Source organism: Bos mutus, chromosome 13 (assembly GCF_027580195.1).
Source record: "Bos mutus isolate GX-2022 chromosome 13, NWIPB_WYAK_1.1, whole genome shotgun sequence".
Taxonomy (NCBI): domain Eukaryota; kingdom Metazoa; phylum Chordata; class Mammalia; order Artiodactyla; family Bovidae; genus Bos; species Bos mutus.
The window spans coordinates 1693578-1715228 of NC_091629.1; the positions used below are offsets into that span (position 1 = coordinate 1693578).

Here is a 21651-nt window from a genome sequence, read left to right on the forward strand (position 1 = left end):
GAGCAATAGAGAAGTAGGAGGAAAATATGGGCTTTCTGTGAAGAGAAAGCAGCACCCTGACAGGTCTCACCAGAATGTAAAATGAAGAGGACTTAACTGCTACTGTCTTGACATGGAGTTGCCAGTTGTGTTAACTAGCCATCAGGTTTTCCCTAAGGAACTCGTGTGCTGCCTTTGACTCCTGACGCTGAGGCAAGATGGCATGGTAGACCACAGGAGTCACAAGGAAGGATGCTACCAGCACAAACTGAAGGGAATAATTGCAGCTGGAGGCCTCCTGGTGACAATTTTGAGAAGGCAAACACAGCTGCAGCAGAGCCAAATATAGCAGGCGAAGACAATGACATCCATAAAGTTAATCACTCCGAAATATGCTGCCCTTCTGCCCAACCAGAAAACTCAACACCCCTTGTATAGTCTAGGAAGTCAAAATACAGTTCTATGCACAGAAACACCAGCTGTGCCAGTGGAACCTACTGCAAGTGATGGCCAAGGTGTTCAGGTGCTGCCCTTCTCAAGGCTGCAGTTCTGAGAACGGTGTTATGGACGCATGTGGCCCCCTCTCTTGAAATTCAGAAAACTCAGAAGAAGAAGGACAATAAATTGGGCTTAGAGAAGCCCACTGCAAGACTCAGAAAAGAATGCAAAAGATACGTATCAGGAAGACCTAAGAAAGGTAGAAAACTTTAGGAAGAGCTATTCTGTTAATGACCTAGAGAAGATTCAGCTGAGTAAGAGCACGGAACGACCATCCATTAGCCCACGACCAAAAGCTTCCCTTCCTACACTTTTTCCTATCGTCTTTCTCTTTTATTACTCCCCTAAGATTTCCCCCCTCCCCCAAGGAGAATATGAAGCATCAGATTTCAGCCTACATTGGCGTCATTTGTGTGATACCCAATGTCTTACTCTGGAGATGTACAGAGAAAACAGCTGGCGTCAAGGTGTGCATGTGTGCTGAAGAAGGTTTATACCAATTTATCCCTGTACAGGTCCATAAATCTCCTGTAGCTTTAGCCTTTTCAAGATGTTCAGTTGATGTGCTGGAATCCCACTAGACGTGAGATTTCAAAGTCTCCTTTCAGCAGCAATAGGAAGCTATGGGATAACAGCTATGGGATTACAGCCCCAGCCACGTCTACCCAAGAAAATATTGATGGAGGGTCTACTGATATGCTTCTGTGAAGACCCTTTCTTCCTACCCTAAACCTGTAAGGTCTTGATATGAGCAACATCTCAACGGCAACTGAGAAACAGGAGCGGTCCCCAGGTCTGAGGACTTTGCAGCAAGAAGAGAAAAGTCACTCAACCGGGTGGGAAGGGTCTCAGCTTTTCACCCAGAAGGTGTGACAGGTCCATCGCAGTGACACTTTCTTCACCTTTAACAGAAGCTGCTCTGAGCTTCTGGTGCCAGAGAGTCAAAACAACGTTCGAAGAACTATTTCCAGCAGTGTCACTAATATTTCATAATTTTTAGAGACAAAGACCATTAAATGGAAGGTATTTTAAGAAAGTGAAGAATTATGCAAAGATAGTTTTCCAAATAGATGTGTGTGTGTATATATATATATGCATACATTTATTTATATGGGGTCATGACTGAACTGAACTGATACTTAATATATATGTGTGCATTTTTATATATGTAATTTATATATAATTTATATTATATATAGTTACATGATATTGAGCCTACATAATTATAAATATATAATATAAATTATATATATATGTATGTATGTGTGTGTGTGTGTGTGTGTACATTTGAAGGCAAAAGAAGAAGTGGGGGCAGAGGATAAGATGGTTATATAGCATCACCAACTCAATGGACATGAATCTGAGCAAAGTCCAGGAAGATAGTGGAAGACAGAGGAGCCCTGCACACTGCAGTCCATGGGATCACAAAGAGTTGGACATGACTTGGCAACTGAGCAACAATACATATATATATATATATCACCTATATCTACATACGTATGTCTTTATACACGTGTGCACCCATTTTTACACACATTTACAACCAGGTGAACAACAAAATATTTTGCTCTTTTAGCCTGAAGGATCAGCTGATTTTGTCACATAAATGTGGTACAAATTTCCTGCTATAGGAGGAGACCAGGAGACAGGAAGACATCATTCAAGGAAAAGGATCTAAAATACCATCTTAAAATTTAATGAGCCCAAGTCTGGCTATGAACTTCTTTGTGAAAAAGCACGAAAATGAAGCCCCTTCAGCATAAAAACATTGAATTTTCGATCGTAGTATGGAAGCTGAAGAACTATCCTGTTCCATGAAACTCAAAAACAAATTTTTTTCAAAAGCTGTCCACAAGTGATGTCAAAATGTCAGAGAAATCAGCTGAAATTAAATGCATTCTCTGAGGAGTGAGTCAGCACCATCATCTGTGACCCCTGGAAGTCTTCAGTCCTGTTTGAGTCTATAAATGTCAGGCAAATGGGCTGGGGGAACTTGATTTCTACGATCATAACAGACAGAATCATAAACAATCTCACAGAGAAAACCAACCACCGATTTCTTTAATTATTAAGACTTAAAATTCACACACTGCCCGTACTCCATTTTTAAAGCACTATCACTATTAAAAGAACCCTGTTTCTACCTGTTTAACTTCTGCTGATGGAAAGGGGGCACACACCATTTAAACTGAGGTCTCTTTCAAACAGATTTCTTTATTTAAAAATCTGACCTTAAGTAGAAGGCCACATGAATCTGGCAGACAAGTTGAGAAGAATAAACTAAAATGATATTTTCGTCTAAATGCAGCCTAAACTTGATTTACATATATCTTTAGGAGGGGAAATTAAAAAATCTGGGTCTGATAATTTGCCAGCAAGTTGGCTCTGAGGCATTCATTCAAATGGAGGAATTAAAATTTAACCAAAACCCGAAATTTGTACTCATCTGTCATTTTGAGAACCATATGATTACATATTTATTAGCATTTCATTTTAAAGCATCAGCTGATTGTAAAGCATCACTCTCGGGATCCGAACATAATATACAATCTGCAGTTCATAAAACAGACTGCTCATAAAGCTCCACGGGTAACAATGTGAACATGTACATCCCAAATACGCTCACAAGGGATTTCAACACATAAGTGGAACTGTACTTCTATAAAACTAGTTGGAGCAATCCCTTTCCATCACGGTTTAGAACAAACGGGAAGAGTGAAGCTGCTGAAAATCCCCCGTACGTTTCCCCCTCATTCTTCTTAACAGTCCTTTCAGAAGAGTCTGAAGCTTACAGTAAATGAAAAAGACATTCCCAGGAGGAGATGGGGGGTTTCCATCCCTTCACATCTAGATTCAGAGCATGAGAATATTGGATGGCACAATTAAACAATGATGATGCTAAAGGGGAATAATTATTTTACAATTACCTGCGAGCATCACATTTACCGCGCTAATTAGTTTTTGTTTCCCACCAAGGTTTTTCCAGGAATGTGCAGCACTGTCTCCCTTCAAGTTCAGCAAGAGCTTTTTCTTCAGGAAAAATAAAAATGCATTTTCTGCACCGCTACACAAGTAGCACAGCGCCGAGGCTGGCTTCCTTCTATCACCTGCTCCCCCCGGACCGTGGAAATACACACAGAAGGGCACAAGAACAGGGAAGGGCTGATGAGCTGGAGGAGAAGGGGACGACAGAGGATGAGATGGCTGGACGGCATCACTGACTCGATGGACGTGAGTCTGAGTGAACTCCGGGAGCTGGTGATGGACAGGGAGGCCTGGCGTGCTGCGATTCATGGGGTCGCAAAGAGTCGGACACGACTGAGCGACTGAACTGTATGAGCTGGAAATCATTTGGACTTTACAAAGCCTCTCTTCTGCAGTTTTGTAGAACAAATATGACACTGAGAAATAGCTAACTCTTCATGACGGCCTAATCTGCCAGCCCAAAGCAAAAACCGAAGCCTCCTCTGAAAAAAAAAAAAAAAAAAACTTCCGGTATTAATACATTAAATGGGAAATAAAGATTTTTTAAGTTTGGAGGTTCAGCATGGGAAGTGAAAAAGACATCAGTGACTTACTGATTTCTCACTGGGCTGCCTGCCACGTACTGAAAATCCCGAGGTTTCCCAGTGAAATGCAAATCAGGTAAGAGATTCTGATAGTATTGACAACTGCGAGGTCCGTCTACCATTTACTACAGTGACATCAGACCCCCATCATACATGACTTAATATAAAAGCCTCAATGACAAGAGAGGGGGGGCTGAACTTGTAAGAAACAAAGCTACGAGAAAGGAGTAAGGAGGAATGAAAAATCTGAGGATTTATGTTAAAAAGGGAAGGAGTCTGCTGTTTTTTATCAAAAGGCAAATATGCTATTATGATAGTGTTGGGGGGGAGGGGCCACTGGGATGGAAAATATTCTTAATGAGGCTATGAAATCTTAATCACTGGGTTCATATCTGAAAATCTTATCTTCTTTTCATCTTATCTTGCAAGGTTCTTATTCCTCCCAGCTGACCACATCTCATCAACAGATGCCAGAGTAATCTCAATCCAGCAAATTACAATTAAACAGCAACACTCAGTTAAAATAATACCTCTAACCCAGATCAAAGATAACATTAGTGTTCTAAATGCCAACATGGGAGGAATTTTCGGTTTCAGAAAGCAGTTGATACTGAGACAGGCACTCAGAAATCCCACCTGAAAATACTTGTTTAAAAATTTCCTTAAAGTACCATACACACCATCCTTATTTTAGCGTCTTCATGTTTTAATTTCCTCTTATGTCTATCAAGGAATTGGGTGACAAATCTCAGCACTGTATTTTATTATTATTGGTAATGGCATTTTCCAAAAAACTTTAAATGCCATCTGAAAAAAAAAAAAAAAAAAAAACCTCAAGGCTTTTGACTTTTATCTTGCTGGGATTTGGTAAACAAAAAGAAAAGTTTTAAATTAAAATGTATTTTCTTTAGTTCATGAGCTCATGGAATAACTGTGAATTTAAATCAAACAAGTGTGATCAATTCACTAATTTGAATCAAATTAGAGAGTCAATCCTAAATGATAGGCATGTATCTCCTATAATTCTCCACCATTCCCAACAAAAATTCTGTCCTCTCTTCTCTCTGTATCAACTCATAAACATGCATTTATATAATACACACACACACACATATACATATACACACACAAGTGAACCACAGCTTCACCATTTACTGCCTGTACAGCATGCACAAGAATGTAGTCTATTCAAACATCATCTGTGAAATGGGTGCAACAGCCATCACCCTTACAGCGACCATGAAAGCCTAAGTACAGTGTCCTGGTACACAGCAGGCATTCAATGAATGACTCCTGTGTTTGTCCTTTCAGTGGGGAGAGGGAAGCAGTAATAACACTGCCTTCTTGGACTGGTCCCACTGCTCCTCTAATGGTTTCCTTATCTACAGAACAATGAGGTCTGGTTTAACAGCTTTCACAATGATGTCCCTAGAACTGCCTTCCAGTTTAATTAGATCCATATAGACATCTTTAAGGTTATCCTGACTTGGGAGCACTCCACAAAAAAAAAAGGTTAATGCACCAAGTTGACTCAGGGTAACTTTTTTTCTTTGTCAATAAAGTTACTCACCAAATGTGTGGGGGAGGAAGATTTCATTTTAATTTACTGGTGGTTTCTCCTCAGCATCTTACTCTTAACATCACAAATCTGAACTAATACTTAAAAGGTGCGCTCATAGATTTTTCCACTTCTGATTTCTCAGTTCCAAGATAGCATCTCTTAGATTTTGTTTAAAATTTGTTTAAAAATTCAAACACATTAAAAAAAAAAAAACCTGATGCATACATATGATCAGTCAAAAGGTGAAACAAAGAAAAAATCCCCATCTCCAACTATAATCCAAAACCAACTGCCCCAGTTTAAAAAAGGATTTACAATATCAGTTCTGGTGTTGTTTTCATTATGCTCTGTTGCAAATGACATTCTACAGTCACACAAGAACAACAAAAGTTTGATAGTTAAGATCATTTAAAGATCTATTTCCATGTACAGTCTTGATGTCGAACACTGAAAACCCCAGGACTTTGAAGCCCAAGTCACAACAATTCTATACCCACTACAGAGCCTTAAACAATCCGGCTCTTTAAACGCCTGATGGCTCACGGGGCCATCAAGCATAATCATCTACCTCAAAAGCTATCTGTTCATCTGCCTTGAGGACTCAAACATATTACATCTTGCAAACTTATCTAATAGATTCTTGTGGGAGAACGCCATTGAAAATATGTGGCACAGATTTAGAAAAATCAACACCAGAAAAGCCCTGTGTTTTACATAAGTTCTTTTTAGGAACAGGCCAATATCTAGCTCATGGCATTTTAAGTCCAAATGTCAACAGACCATAAAAGACAACGGGTCCAGAAAACAATAAACCCGCACCACTACCCTCTCAACTGTCTGAATGTGGCAATAAGATACACTTGGAGGTGAATTTCAAGCATTTTCAACTTGTCATATTCCTTCCCACGCATCCCTATTCCCCAAAGACTGACTCTAATGTGAATTAATTACAAACTCTTAAGGAAAACATGCTACAGTACTCTTCGGGCTAAGGAGACATAAAATCGATATTTTAGAAACAATAACATTATTTACAAATCCTCTATTTTTTCTTTTTTTTTTAAGCTTTAATTAAGCTAGAGTTGAAAAAGATTTTGAAAACAACTTGAGTTTAACTCAATAATCTAACACATGGAATAACTAACACACAAAGAGAAATGGGTTGAAGTTATAGTAGGATCTTCAGAGCTGACTCCATCCTTAAGACAAAAATGCTTTATTCAGAGTAGTTTGCGCCAGTCACATTCATCCACTAAATGAAAATGATAAATTAAATTTTCATAATTAATAATTTAACTGAAAAGAGAGAGCATCTTTCAGAGGCCATTAACACTCTGCACTCAGAGAGTATTCTTAGCAGGTGACCATCAATTGCACAATCATGACCAAGAAAATCTTTGGTTCGGCCCTGACACGCTAAGGAGCAGAGGAGAAAACACACAGAACTTTCAAATTAGCTAACTATGCAAACTTGTGTTGAATGCCTATAAAGGTAGCTATTTTTTGTGGGGGTAGGGGGAGAAGCCAGCGATCTCTCAAAACAAATATCATGGGAACGGTACTAATCAAGATTAACTTCACAGAGAAAACTGCCAAAGGGAAATTCAATATTTTAATTTACATTATCTGATTATCTTAGTTGGACAATGAACTTGACCACGTGTAAAAGCAAGTTAACATTCTTAATATCGACAAGAAGGACAATTCACATTTAACAGATTTTCATCCCTCTCCTCACCTTTTTTTTTCCCTCCTAAATCCTAGGGGCTCAAATAATTGGCCACTGCGGAGCTTCTCAAGAATCTCTCAGCTCATAACATTTAACATCCTAGAAAAAGAATCTAGCACCGTAGGGGAAAGTTAGTTGCCAGGGAAATGGATCATAAAGCTCGGAATGGCCTGAAAATTGCAACGGATACAGCAAAGTACCAGAAAGAATATGAATGTTATCTAGGGGTGCGTACAATAGGAAACATTTTATACGTACTCTTACCAAGGAGAGCAGTCCCTTTTTCGCTCGATTAATTGTAGCTTAGATTCACTATCACATTTCTTGCCTGATAAGAGACAACTGTGTATATTCCAAGCCTGAAATGGACACAGACCTTTCATCCCCACTCCTGGCAACCTTCGAGGCTATCTTTTCAAACATGCCTGAAATACAAGCAGATCCTATTGCCTCCAGAGTGCCCCAGCTGATAAGAGTAACTTTCCTATCAAGACTAATGAGCCCCGAGAAAACTGAGGCATACTTTCCTTTCTTAAGGAATCCCAGCTCTCGACTTCTCCCAATAAACTCTACTCTAGTTTGACGACGTGTAAAACAACCACAATCACATTAATTATTAAATTACAGGCTGCATATCAGACAAACCACCGTGATTACGTAAAAAATTATGTCTAATTTCTGCAGAGTACACCTGGCTATTTTAATGTTTTGTAATTATCTCCTCCTCCTTTTTTCCTCCCCCCGCCGCCCCCCCCCCCCAGGAAAAGGATTTTTGCAAAGGGTAAGACAAGAGGAGCGGACAATGTAGCAAGAAGAGATCTGTAAACGGGCCACGAGAGCTCCAGCAGCCCCGAATTTCAAATGACACGAGCGTGCACGCGCCCACCCCACCCTGGGACGCCGCGCCCCGCTCGCCGATCCCCGCGGGCCGGACCCCACGCCCAGACCCCGGGTTCCCGAGTTCGGCTCTCTGGTCCCCGCTCTCCGCCCCACCCCGGGCTCCGCCGCTCCTCCGGACGCGCTCCCACCTCTCCCCGCATCCAGCGCCGGCTCCGAACCCCAGGGCGCGGCCGAACCGGAGCCGCCCCCCGCGTCCCCAGGGCGCAGGAGCGCCGCCGCCCGCCCTCTCCCTCCGCGGAGCTCCGGACCAGCGTCCCGGAGGCGGCCGGGCGGCCACACTCACATTCTGTCGGGAACTAGCAGGCGGCCCTCGACCATCATGTCCGGGAGGAAATCCAGCTTGAAGGCAGAAGTCATGTTCGCGGCGCGCGCTCTGCGCTCGGGCGCGGGGGGCGGCGGTGCGCGCGGCCGAGCGGCGGCGGGCGGCGCAGACGGGCAGGGACAGGTGCGCGCGGCCTCCCCGCGGCGGCCGCCCGAGCCGGCACTTGTCACATTCTCTCCACGCCGTTCTCCGCCAATCCCCGCCGACACCCAGCGCCCGGGCCGCGGGCTGCCGAGCGCCAGGTGCGGCGAGCGGGGGCGGAGCGCCGCGCCCGCCGCGCAGCCGCTTAACCCCTGCGGGCCCGCGCGCCCGGCCCCCGGGGGGAGAAGGGCGCGGCGGGACCGCCCCCTGGACAGATCGCCGCCTGGCCTGCGGTCCTTGGCGTCCAGACTTGCACACCCGTCCCCCGCGCTGGCTGTGTCCGGTCCCGTTTCCAGGCGCCTGGCAGGAGGCCCGAATGACCGCTTGTCGTGGGTTGAATGCCACCGTATTGCCCAAGCCCCGTGCACGCCACGAGCGCACCCGAACTCCCCAACGGAAGCCACGAGAGACGAATCATCACCGGGGTTAGTTTAAATGCTCGTCGGTGGGCTGCGCTCGCCCGTGTATGAACTCACCACAATAACTGAAATAGCACTCGGTTGAGCCAAAGTAAATATCAGAGAAACGGCTCAAGTTGACATTTGGGGACTTTTCAGTGCTTCAAGGAGAAAGATGCACGAATCCCTGCACGATTATACTTCCTTCTGTATCATCTTGAAAACATTGAGACGTATACGGGACTGAAACTAAGAATGATAAATCACCTTTTCTTTTAAAACGATACATCACGAATTGGTCATTTCCAAGTATTTAACACAGTGATTAAAAACCAAGAGTGGCTTCATGAGTGTTGGGTCTGTAATGGCCATGAAGCTTAAATACTCATTTAAGATCTGTGACCAATTTACTAATAGGAATTGGGAAACAGGACAGAACTCTCAGGAAGACAAAAAGGGAGTTCAATTTTCCCAAGTGATTTGTGAACATTTTTAAAAGATAAGTATAAAGTGATGTTCTAATTTGGCGGCCTCGTGACTGTTTTGTTGCTGCGTTTTTTAGATGAAACTGAAATTTTCACAAGGTCAGAAGCCTGTAAAACTTATTTGTAGCCTGTTTCACATTCTAAAGTAACCTCATAAATTGCATACTAGAAGTTTCATAGCTTGTCTCTTTTGGTAATCACTTTGAATTTTATTTTGAAATGATGTTTCACACCTAGGGGTGTAGTCAGGCAGCAGAGGGTTAAACAGGTCACGTGGCATTGTATCACGTGGCTTTAAGTGTATCTGACACCATTATATGGAGAAAAAAACTGTTTTTCTCACCAATTTCTTATGTTATAATGAGATAGGATAATCTTTAGAGCTTATGAAGGAATATGGATATTTATATACCAGTATGAAATCCACACATCAATTGAAAATCCTGCCTTGAGCAATTTGGAATAATAGGCCTGGTGTACTCAGGTCCATACATACTTAATTGACTTGATTTTCTTCTTCAGCTGAGCAATGTACTTGGCTTTTGACTGAGATCATTCTAAGATAGGTGGAGGGCTAGGACCAACCTTCCTCTTAAAATATTGCCTTTCTGTGGAACCAGGTCTAGATTCATAAAGAACTGAAAAACAGATGCAGTAAAATGAATTCTTATACCCAAATGCCCCAACTTTTCCTAATAAGTTACATTTTCTCCCTACCCTCGCTACTGCAGACTGTCTTTGAAATTGTAAGAATTTTGTTGGTCTTTCAATAACCTTGATAAAGTAATTAGCCAGATAAATGAGACAAACCTCGACAGTTCCTGATTTTGAAGATATGATTTATATAACTCCCAAATGTAGATAAGCAGCTGACTCTATAATAAAATTATCTGAAGAACGAACGAACAGAACTGGCCTCCAGAACACAACTGCATTCATCAAAAAGGAAAATATTTTCCAGGCTGCTATGGAATGAAGCTCCATGCACATCTACATCCTAGAAGGTAGAAAAAGCTTCATTAACACGTGCACTTCTGAAATATTTATTTTCTCTTTAATTGCATGTGAATTAGTTGGGAGACGCTGTAGGGGAAGGCCTCTTACTGACTTAAGCCTTCTCAGCAGTTTGTTAAATTCTAGGCTCCAATCCCTCGAGGCAATAGTGGATTCAAAGCAGCTTTTAATCATACTATAAGGAGGGTGAGGAAGTATGTAAGTAGGTCATAGGGAAAGAACCACGAGTGCATAGGTTACTGCCTTATTTAACAACTACAGTGTGTCCCAGAGTTTTCAAAGCACATTTGCTTTGGCCATGTGAAGTCAGAAGCAAACCCGGGGTCAGATATAAAAGAAGACTGGCTCGTACATGAAATCCAGTGACAACGGGAACGAAGGGAAGCTTTGGATGTAGCTGAGCTGAAATAGTTGGGATGCCAAATACGTAAATAATAGAGTGACTGCATAGGCTCTTAATGTAGGTGCCAGAGAGAAACAAAGTCCACACACGTACATACACCCCATAGAGGTGTGTTTCTATGATCACAGCACCTCCACACTAGCCGTTTTCAAAAAATACAAAAATTCAAAAGCTCTTGAGCTTAAAAACAAAACAAAAACATCCAAACAAATACCACTTGATGAAAAGCTTCAATCTATCATTTCTCTGCTTTGGCAGAAGGAAAAAAAAAAAAACAAAAACCTAACAACTCGACGCCCGCCCCCCGCCCCCCACCCCGCCACCTCCTTTTAAAATTTTCACTCTGTAACGAGCCATCAGGTATTATGATTTGGTAGTTGGAATTATTTTGCAGAAAGCTCGACTGAGCTGCTGCTAAACACACGGGGTTCAGAGACGCTATTTTATTGCCAAGGTTCTTACCAACAGCAGTGAAAGAGGGTGAGGCCATGGTGAGCCCCCCCTCCTGGACCCAACCTGGTGGGTGACACCTCTGTGTGCTGACCACCCTGGGGACCAGGCAGTAGGGAACCACGCAATTTCCTCACCATTTTTGCTTCACTGTAGAAAAACCTTAAGCTGGTCCCTAAGCCCATCCCCCTACCTTCCCTAATTGTCTATTTTTTTTAATCAACTTGCTATTCATTTCCCAAACAAAAGGCAATTCAAGAATTGGAAGCACTTCAAGGGAAAGTTTCTGAATGACCTCATTTTATACGAGGCCTTCCAAGGCAATCGGGTGCACGGTGCTGTTTCAGCACTGCCCCCCTTCGCTGCCCGCCGCCCCCCACAAGCCTCATCTCAAACTGAGTTTTCTCCCATGGTCATTGTTTGAGCACTGAATTATCACTGATAGTAAAACACACACACAAACACAACCTCTCAAAAGAAACACAGTGCTAATAAATGCATTTTTACGTGGAGTATACACTGCTCTGGTGCAAAGTATTCTATTTCCGTCACCCGCCTTCATCAATGCACCAGGATAGAGTCCCTGACTATAAACATTCCAACATTTTTGCACAAAGTTTATACCGTAACTTAAGAGACCGGGGCCCGATAGTGATACATGCTTATAACCCAACAGCTAATCTTCTTCTCCTGCAGACATCCCTGTGTATTTTACGACAAATTTCCATGTTTTAATTATTCCCACTTATAACATCACGGGTCGCAGCCTCTTTAAAGCCGCAGACGGTCGGCCATGCAGCTATAGATGTACGCATCCTATTCCATCTCCTCAAACAGGCCCCTTCACGACAGGGTTTTTCTCCCCTCACTTCTGGCTCTTTATTACAAACTAGAATCCAAAACATCTTTCCCCATCACCTTTTCAAAGTCAAATTTTATTAACATAGCTGTTCCAGTTAAAAAAAAGCCCAGTGTGCTGAGAGTCATTTGGAGCAAGAAAGGCCCTAGAAGGGACGTGGGGAATGGGATTCCCATCACTGGGGGTTTTCCAGCCAACAAATGTGAAATCCACATGAATTTTAAGTACCTGGGAAAGTTTCTTCATGGCCATGTGTTTGTTTTTGGCTTACCCCAAGTTTCATCAGCAACTTGCAAAAATAAACAACTGTGTCTTTTTCCATGTGCTTAAAAACCCCTAAATAGATCCTTAAGTGATACATTATAAAGTATATTTTCTTAGCTCCATAATAAAGGTACCTCTTAAATACTTCTATCACCAGTCATAACTTTAAGATGATCTTATCATCCGCTGCCCCTGACCCCCCCATTTTGAAAAGTTCTGGAATAGTGACTTTATCACATTCCTAAAAGGACTTCAGTAAAATCACACTACAGTAAGGATGACATCGTGATCAAACTCTTATTTTACATTTTTTTTTTAACGGGAATTTTCAGCCGTTGGAGAGCAGCTGCTACTGGCTTTTTGCAATCTTGTGTTTTTCTGAATCTGTTTTCCACAGAGCCGAAGACATAATGGTGAACTTCCCTCCCATCTGAAGAGACCCTCCAACGGAAGATGGGTTGTTTGTGTACATACCTTCGCACTTGGAAATGAGGTGCCCCTCTCGGGTTTCCAGAAGCTTCCACTCCAAGGGGATGAAATGCTAACACTGTGGACCTGGCAGGCCTCACGCCCAGCCAGCTCATCACTTCCCTCTCGGCCTTACATTTCCCTTTTCCTTTCTTCATTATCCTTGCTGCAGCCTTCTTTCTCTCCCTCCCCCCTCAGCTTTCTCTTTCTCTCTCCCGCTTTCTCTCTCCAACGGAAGCCAGACAATGCCAGACAGCCTTCCTCCACAGCTGCGGCGCTGAGGAGGCAGGTGACCACCAAAATGACCAGTCTTGGGGGCTCATCTGTCGGGGAAGTCAAGTTTGCCTGGACCAAGGCTGCGTTCTCAGCTAGGAACAGCTGTCTCTGGGGTGCCCCCTCTTCAGACATCATCATGGGGTGGAGGGGGGAGGATGTAAGACCGTGTCCCGCAGAGTGAATAAACAGGATTTGAAAACTGGGGAGGAGAAGACGGGAGAAGGGGTGGGGAGGAGAAGAAGGCTGGCCTGGTGATGTGTGCATGGAGGCACTCAGAAAACACAGCCTCCGAAGGAATGTCCCAGCGGCCTCTCAAAGATGCTGAGATTTGTCAAGACTGTATCGGGTACCTTTATCTGGTGCCAGCCTGGCGGCAGGAACAAAATTTATAGCTATCAGGATGGGGTTTTGAGTTCCCTGGCAATCGGCCCTTGAACCACCCCCTCCCCCAAATGTTTTCCCCAATTGGCCAGAAGTTCTCATTTTACTGTCACGTGCTATAAATTTCAAAAAGAGAAACTACCGTTTGACAAAAGACAACAGCTGAATGGCGACAGCTGGGTGGATATAGCAGTAGGCATAACATTAGGTCCAGAGAGCGAGCGCCAACAGGTGGGGGTGGATAAATGGAGAAAGGAAGTTTTAAGCTTTCCTGGAGGGATTGGGGGAGTAGTCTGAAGCTGATCTTGGCAAGAATCAAAATCTGGAACTGAGAGGGACTCTCCGGAGGTCTGAGAGCCCCACTGGCCTCAGTGTCTCTCCTTTTTCTGAACAAATACATCTTGAAGAAGAGGAAGGATTAAAGAGACCAAATGCTTGGACTGCATGTAAAACAAAGCACATTTACCCACATGATGATGGATTCCCCATCAAAGAGCTTTTCCTTCCAAGGATCAGAAGTCATCTGATACGGTGCATGCAGATTCAACTCTCTAAGACAAAAGCTACTTGCAAGTGGACTGAAATAGATAAGACTTAAGAACCAAACCTGTTGGATTCTGCATCTGATTCTGTCAGAGCAGACTAACACTGGGAACACGTCACTGAATTTTCTGATCGATCGTCTAGATCTTTGCATGTGCTTGGCCATCGTTTCCTCCTAGGGATGAATGGCTGAAAAAAATCAAACTCTACCATGATCCTCAGATGAGAGGTACAATGTGTTAACCTAATTATTACAACAGCAATTACATAACCAATCTATTAAAGTGACATGTAGGTTGAAAATACATTAAGGTTTTGAGCACAGGAAATTTATTTTTTCTCTATAATATAGTTCAAATCTGTAACTATTTTTAGCTTTATGATAGAGGTTTTTGAAAATCCCAAATGACTTTTTCTTTAAATTTGCTTGTGATGCTAATTCCTATGAAGTCCATTAGGGGAAAATAATTCTTTTTTCTTCTTCTTTAAAGAACTACCCAAAACCTTTATGAAAAAGCAGTGTAGTGATCTACCCAAGCTGAGTGGAAATGTGTTATCTTGTCTTATCTCTACGGATGAGTGCAAACCTTTATGTGACCTAATCAGTTAGTCTCTCAACACTCCCTGGTGGAGGCTAACAACTGCATTTGCACCGTATCATAGGAATACGGTGAAGTGAGAGCAGAGGAGCGATGTGAATGACCCTCTGGTCTGAGGAAGAAAGGGGATGAAGTGAAGGAGTTTTGTTTGGCTTTGTTTTAATAACAAAGATGAATCCAAGGTGTTCCAAGGACAACTTCTCCCTCCTGCTCCCTCCTCTGTCCTTCAAGACCCCCTCCCCTGCAATACACACTGCTTGATACCTTTGTGCCCACTGTTCCCGCTCTGTTTCAGGACTGTTGTGAGCTTCCTAACTGCTGAGATTATGTCACACAGGGTATCTGTTGCTTGGTTGGTTCTGGTTACAGTATGACAGATTTTGGTCCCTGATGTAAGTTAAAAGACACATTTTAATTTCATTATGCTTCAGATTGCCCTACTGTTCCTTCCAACATGTGTTCCCATTATACAGATTAAAGCATGAGAAAAGTGAGGCATAGGTGTTTTAATTCAAAGACCTCAAGGGAGTTTTAAGAACTCAGAAGCAAAAATGGCTATGGTTTTCCCTTTCTTACTGTACAGCTTCCCTGCTATGATACTGCTAAGTCGCTTTAGTCGTGTCCGACTCTGTGCGACCCCATAGACAGCAGCCCACCAGGCTCCCCCATCCCTGGGATTCTCTAGGCAAGAACACTGGAGTGGGTTACCATCTCCTCCTCCAATGCATGAAAGTGAAAGTGAAGTCGTTCAGTCGTGTCTGACTCTTTGCGACCCTATGGACTGCAGCCTACCAGGCTCCTCTGTCCATGGGATTTTCCAGGCAAGAGTACTGGAGTGGGGTGCCATCGCCTTCTCCAGGTATGGACAAATTGAAGTGCACTGTGAAAATGTGGCACCAGAGGAAAATATGACTTTCAAGTGTCAAATATCCAACAGTTGTACTTTCAAGTTGGCCACGGAGGAGTTTGCCTGAGTCCTTACTTAGAATCCCTTCCACAATGAGTCATGTGTCTAGGGGTATTACTTTCCCCCTTTTAGTGTGAAAAGTGTTAGTCACTCAGTTGTGTCTGACTCTTTGCACCCTCATGGACTGCAGCGTGCCAGGCTCCTCTGTCCATGGAATTTTCCAGGCAAGAATACTGAAGTGGGTAGCCAATCCCTTCTCCAGGGGATTTCCAACTCCAGGATCGAATATGGGTCTCTCTCTTGGTCTCAGTTTTTTTGTCTTTGAAATGGGAATAACATAACTACCATTATCTCTTAGATATCTGGGAGGATTAAATTATATAAAATAAAAGAGATCCCCTAGTGTAGCATCAGATACAGAGTCAATCACGTTTGGATTTATTCTTAATTCCAATTACAATACTCCCACCTCCCAATCTTTATTCAAACCTGGAACTGGCAGATGGGTAAGAAAAGAGAACAGCAGTCCTAATCCTTTTGTCCTTGTAGTATTAACGTTTTCACTGATACTTCTAAGGCCAGCAGCCCTAACCCAGGGCGGGAAGAAGGGTACAGTTTATACAGGACGGGCACTGAGCATCTGGCAGCTGGTGACAAGAGCTCCATCCCTTTTGATCAAGTCAGTTTCCAAAGAGAAAGTCAAAATGAACCCTAATTGCCACCACCAGGAGTTCTCACCGTCCATCACCAGCTCAGTGCATTTCCACTCACAGAGATGCTTCCTAAGTCATCTCTGAATGAATGGGAAAGCCATGTCACAGAACCCGAAAGAGCTGAGGTCCCAGACCAAGATATTCAGAAAGCAAGGCGTGACGATGACGACACCTGCAAGCACCTGTATTGCTGAGATGGGCAGTTTTGCAGGAGGGATGACAGGCATCTGATTCTTTCCTGCAGCAGGTACCATGGTGCCCCTTCGCGTCAGTTCACACACCAGCTGGGAGCCAGCAATGCCATCCGTAAGTTTCAACATAGTTTCCACCGATTCAAATCCCTTCTCAGCCAGGGATTTGAAAAGCCACAGCTATCGATAACTTCAAACCTCATGCTCTTCATGTTCATGATAACAAAGTTTGCTGAACTGAATGATTATGGAGGAAAATTGTGGTTTTTGTTGTTCTCCGAGAGCACACTGGCATATCCTGCTTCCTAAACTGCAGTGATTCATCACGACCCTAGGCAGCCAATCATGGGCGGGTCACCATGGAAGGGGGTGAGGGAGCAGCCGAGCTGTCCTGGTAACACATGCCACTCTGGGCTGCTGTCACCCTCCCCCACAGATGCTGTTCCCCATTAGCTATGATGGTCTTGACATACAAGAAAATGTGCTGGGATAAGTTACAGTCAGAAGAAAGCTCTGGATCAGATAAACATACCTGTACAGAACAACCCCTGATGACACTGCATGAAGCAGAAGGCTGCATTTGGGCACAAAGGGTCCCTCATCTGAAATCAGGGTTAACCAGCACATTTCTGAGTGGAGTAGAGGTTCAGACACACACACACACACACACACACACAGTCTCTCCCTCTTACATGTACATCTAGCTTCCATCTCAGCCTGACCTCTGGAGATGAGTACCGTGGGATCAGAAAGGTGTTTCAGCTCCAGGACACTTCATTTCAATTCTTAATGGGCTACAGCCCTGAAACCTCACATACGCGTTCCTTCCTCTGACACCCTCTTCCCCATGTCAGTTAAATGAAATGCCACGGATCTTAATCCCCTCCAAAAACCACTGCCTCATCTTTCCTACAGAATAAAAGTCACTGCGAGTTCAGAAAAATTCCCAAAGCCAATAATAACCAAGAAGGAAGCAATCAATAGTGTGATGAAAGGAGAACCCACCTCCCCACCCTCAACATATCCCCCAGGAATTACCAAAATGCAGAAAGAAATTCAATGAAGGCTAATCAAGATGATCTAAGACGTTACTGCCACAGAGTGAAATATACTTGTTACCGTTGGAAGAAGGGCAGATAAATGCTGTGGGAGCCGCAGGAGATGCTTCTTAACAAACTGCTTTCTGTTAATGACTTTTATAGAAACCTCTACACCAGAAACTGAGTCTGATATTTCTGGTTTTCTCACTGTTGCAATTATATCAAATCGAGGTATGTTTTCTGTGGACAGATTCTGACCCCCTAAACATGGAGAGATCATTCCTGGGTACCACGCTTGCTTTTGGATTTTACCTTCTTTTCATCAACCTAGGTGTTTCCAGGGCTGTGAGCAATGAACTTTCTATCAGCCACATTTTCACTTAATTAACCACCCTGATTACAATAATTAGTATTGATTCACTCTTCCAATGACTTCCTAGGTATTCCAGCACAATCTGCACTTGCTCTAAAGTTCTAGATATGAATATTAATCAAAGGCCTTTGTTTTTCAGCCCCAAAGGGATATTATGCAATTGTATGCACTCATATTTTGAAAAGGAAAAACTGTGAGGTTTCATTTTCACAAATAAAAGAACTCTTTGGATGTTGAGGTTACATATCTCGCAGCCTGTGGTCTGCTGAACACAGCTGCGTATTCCCAAGGCTCCTGTGTGCAAGGACTCGGGTGCAACTGTGACTCTATTGAAAGAAGCCGTTTTCCGAGTTTGACTCATCTGTTCTGTTTCTGCAAGTCTGGGCTTAGGATTAAAATTCACTTTGACATTTGTTTAGGTCACCTTGGAAGGGAATCATCCCAACACAGAAGTTGATGGCAGGATACAGATTGCGTATCTTGTTACTGTTGTGGAAATAGATGTAGACAAGTTGGCCAACTTCCGGCCATCTCCCACTCCCCCATCAGGCTAGAGGACAAGATAGCTGTGTGTTGGACGCTGGAATGGGGGCCTCAGAATTCTGGAAGCTGGTAATGATTGGGTCAAAGCACGAGTGGGTAGGGGGTTCCCTTGTTCTTGGACCTAAGATGATCATCCAGGGATTAAAGTGAATAGATCACAGATGAATGATTATAATTTAGTCAAAAATTTAACATGGAGTTTTCTAAGGTATTTTTTTATTTCAGCTTGCTTCTGACAGGCAGCTGGGAAACACAGGACACTACTTTCTTTCCCCCAAATCACAAAAAAATTGCTTTGTGACCTTTGATTTAGAAAAAAAAAATTTCCCATGAAAGAAGAATCTAGGTGTGCTGGTAACAGTGGGCCAGTTTCAGATAGAAAGCTTCACCAATTACCATTTATAAGCTCATCCAAAAGCAATTATTGGCATACCCAATGGAATGAGCTGTTCATATCCCTTTGGAAGTAAGAGAACATAATCATAAAATCCACTTTACTTACCATGGATAACTTTAAAAATATAATTATTCTACAGATACGTTATGGGTTCAGCCAGGCTCTGAAAATATTATCAATAGAAAATTTATGTTTGAGAAGGCAATTTATTGAGCTTGCAACATGAATTTTCACAATTTTGTATTAAATATAACATTTCAGCCTAAGTTTGAAAAATTGAATGCATGTCTAAACTCTGAAAAATAGTGAATGTTTCATAGCTGGTTTTATAAGGACTACATCTTGCTCCTTATTTACTGGGTACATCACTAATCTGAACACAATATAATCCAAGAAGAAATATTTGTAATTAAATATATCTACTTTTTTAAATTTGCCCTTTAAAATAATTTCCCTTCTGTTTCTAAGTATTAGGTTCTAAATCTCAATGAATTTATGAGTATTTTTCAATCTACTGCTCTGGCACAAACAGCTAATTAAAGCAAAACATTAAAATGTTAGAAAAGACATATTCTTTATGGAAACAAATGTCAGTGATATGATTTTCATGTATATCAATTACCATTTAATCTTCTAGGATCAGTTCCTTTATATCTAGTTTGAGAATAAAAATGTTTTTAATGTTGGAGAAGTTTGAAACTGATTTTTCTATTTTTTATTTTTGAAGTCTCACTGTTTTCACCTGAGAAACCATTGCCCATGTTATAAAAGGAAAGATTTTTGAAGATGTGAGACATGTTTGCCCTGCGTAGAAATGCATTTTATAAGCACATAATCATATATCAAAAATCAATATATTCTGTAGAGACCTTTAACTTAACGATTTAACAGGCTGGCTAGTGATAGTTTGTGACCAAAATTAGGAGGGCGAAAGTTCTAACTTCTCCTTGAATTTCTAAACTGTTTATGTACCTGGATGCCAAAAGAGGAAGCAGACATCAGAAATCATAATTTACTTAAACATTAGAAATATTCCTCTTAACTTTGCTTTAGTGCTATGTTCCGTAAGTCCACCAAACAGGCATGTTTTAAATCTCCAAGCATTAAATACTGTAGAGGCATGTCTGATAACAAGGTATTTGCTAGAATGATAATGGTATTACAAGCGTTCTCAATCAATGAGTTTCTTTCTGTAGTTTAACAGAGAGGTAAGTAATAAATCTCTAACTTAATCCAACCAACATAGCTGCAAAATGCAAAAAGCCCTATGAACGGCAGATATTAAATTTTTCAAATGCACAAAACCACAAACAAGCAGTCCTAAAAGCTCTTCAATCTGGATAGTCTATACAAACAAGATTAAAACAGATAAAAAGGGTGTTGAGAAAGAAGAAGAAAAAAAAAAAAACCCAGACATGCATTAAGCTAGTTTGACAGCTCCATTGTTCAACGGGTCCCATTGTCAGACCCATAGATGTATTCAGTGCTACAATGTCTGCTAGCAAATAAACAAAAGACTACATTTTTCAAAGCAGGATGCCAATTCTATCATAATTCTTTCTCTGCTTCCCCAAAGGTGGCTCATTCTTGGTAAGCGGTAGGACCCTTACACAGATGCAGGAAACAAATATTTGCTTTCAATACAGAGGGACCCAGGACGCCATGCATGAATAGAGGTCTTTAAACAGGTACACATTTTGGCAAACAGTATAAAGTGATCCAAACCTGGTAACACAGAAGGACTATTTAGGTAGGCTAAGTCCAGATTAGAGCGGTATCTGGAACGCAAGTCTAATATGGAGTCTCCTTAGCTCCTTTCTCGCTGAGTATTCCATGCAGAGTGCATAATAATGAAAGAGGCTTAGACATTGCAAAGGAAAAGACAAACCCAGAGCCAGATTCGGAGCCTTTAAAATTATCCACTGGCCGCGCACAAATAGCAGCAAGCAAATACATGATATGCTTGCAAAAGGCAACTCCTGCAAATATAACTCGTCCACAGGAGTCCTTCTCCTTTCTCTCGCTTGCTCTCTCTTTCTCCCAATCTCTTGGTCTCGATTTCGTTTCCCTCTTTCCCCTCTCTCTCTCTAGATTCTTTTTTATTTTTTTCTTCTAAGATAAGGAAGCTGCTTGATTCTGACCGTGATGACAGTCTCAGCCAGCTCTGAAAACTAGCAAGGCATACATTAAAACAAAGAACACAGCAACATACCTTAAAAGCAGCTCTTCATTTCTCATAGTAACAGCGGATTTGGGACAGCGCATGCTTTCTGCACAGATACACTGATAGTCTCAACAAAAGCCAGTTCAGAAGTGCGCTCCAACATCAATGCCACAGTAGCTGTTCACTAATGTGCGCTCCCCCCTCTCTCTCTCCCTCTCTCTCTCTCCCTCCCTCCCTCCCTCTCTTTCTCTCTCTCTTTCCTCACTCTCTTCTCTAGTCAAATTCTGAATGGTAGAGCAAAGGGGCTCCTGCAGATCCACTAAGTAGAAATAATCCTCTCTGACAAGTTATGTTGTCTAAGCATATTTTTACATTAATACACCGTGCTGCCTATAGGGGTCTTGCTTGCATTCGCTTGAGCCTGGCTGGTGTGAGTTCTCCTAATTACCATCTTCAGAAATTGGAAAGAAAAATAAGTCACTCA

At 42.4% G+C, this 21651-nt stretch overlaps 1 protein-coding gene across 6 annotated transcripts in view; it reads right to left on the reverse strand.

The window, feature by feature from the left end:
- Window positions 1-21651, reverse strand: part of CELF2 (CUGBP Elav-like family member 2) — a 559335-nt gene that overhangs the window by 308453 nt on the left and 229231 nt on the right. For 2 of the 6 annotated variants that reach the window (XM_070380898.1, XM_070380897.1), the window contains exon 1: window positions 8520-8853. The exons of 1 other annotated variant lie outside the window; for it this stretch is intronic. In XM_070380898.1, coding sequence (XP_070236999.1) covers window positions 8520-8593 — 74 coding nt within the window. In that variant the 5' untranslated portion in view covers window positions 8594-8853. Of the gene's footprint in view, window positions 1-8519; window positions 8854-21215; window positions 21337-21651 lie in introns of those variants that run through there. 3 more of the 6 variants (XM_070380900.1, XM_070380899.1, XM_070380901.1) reach the window with 3 other exon arrangements.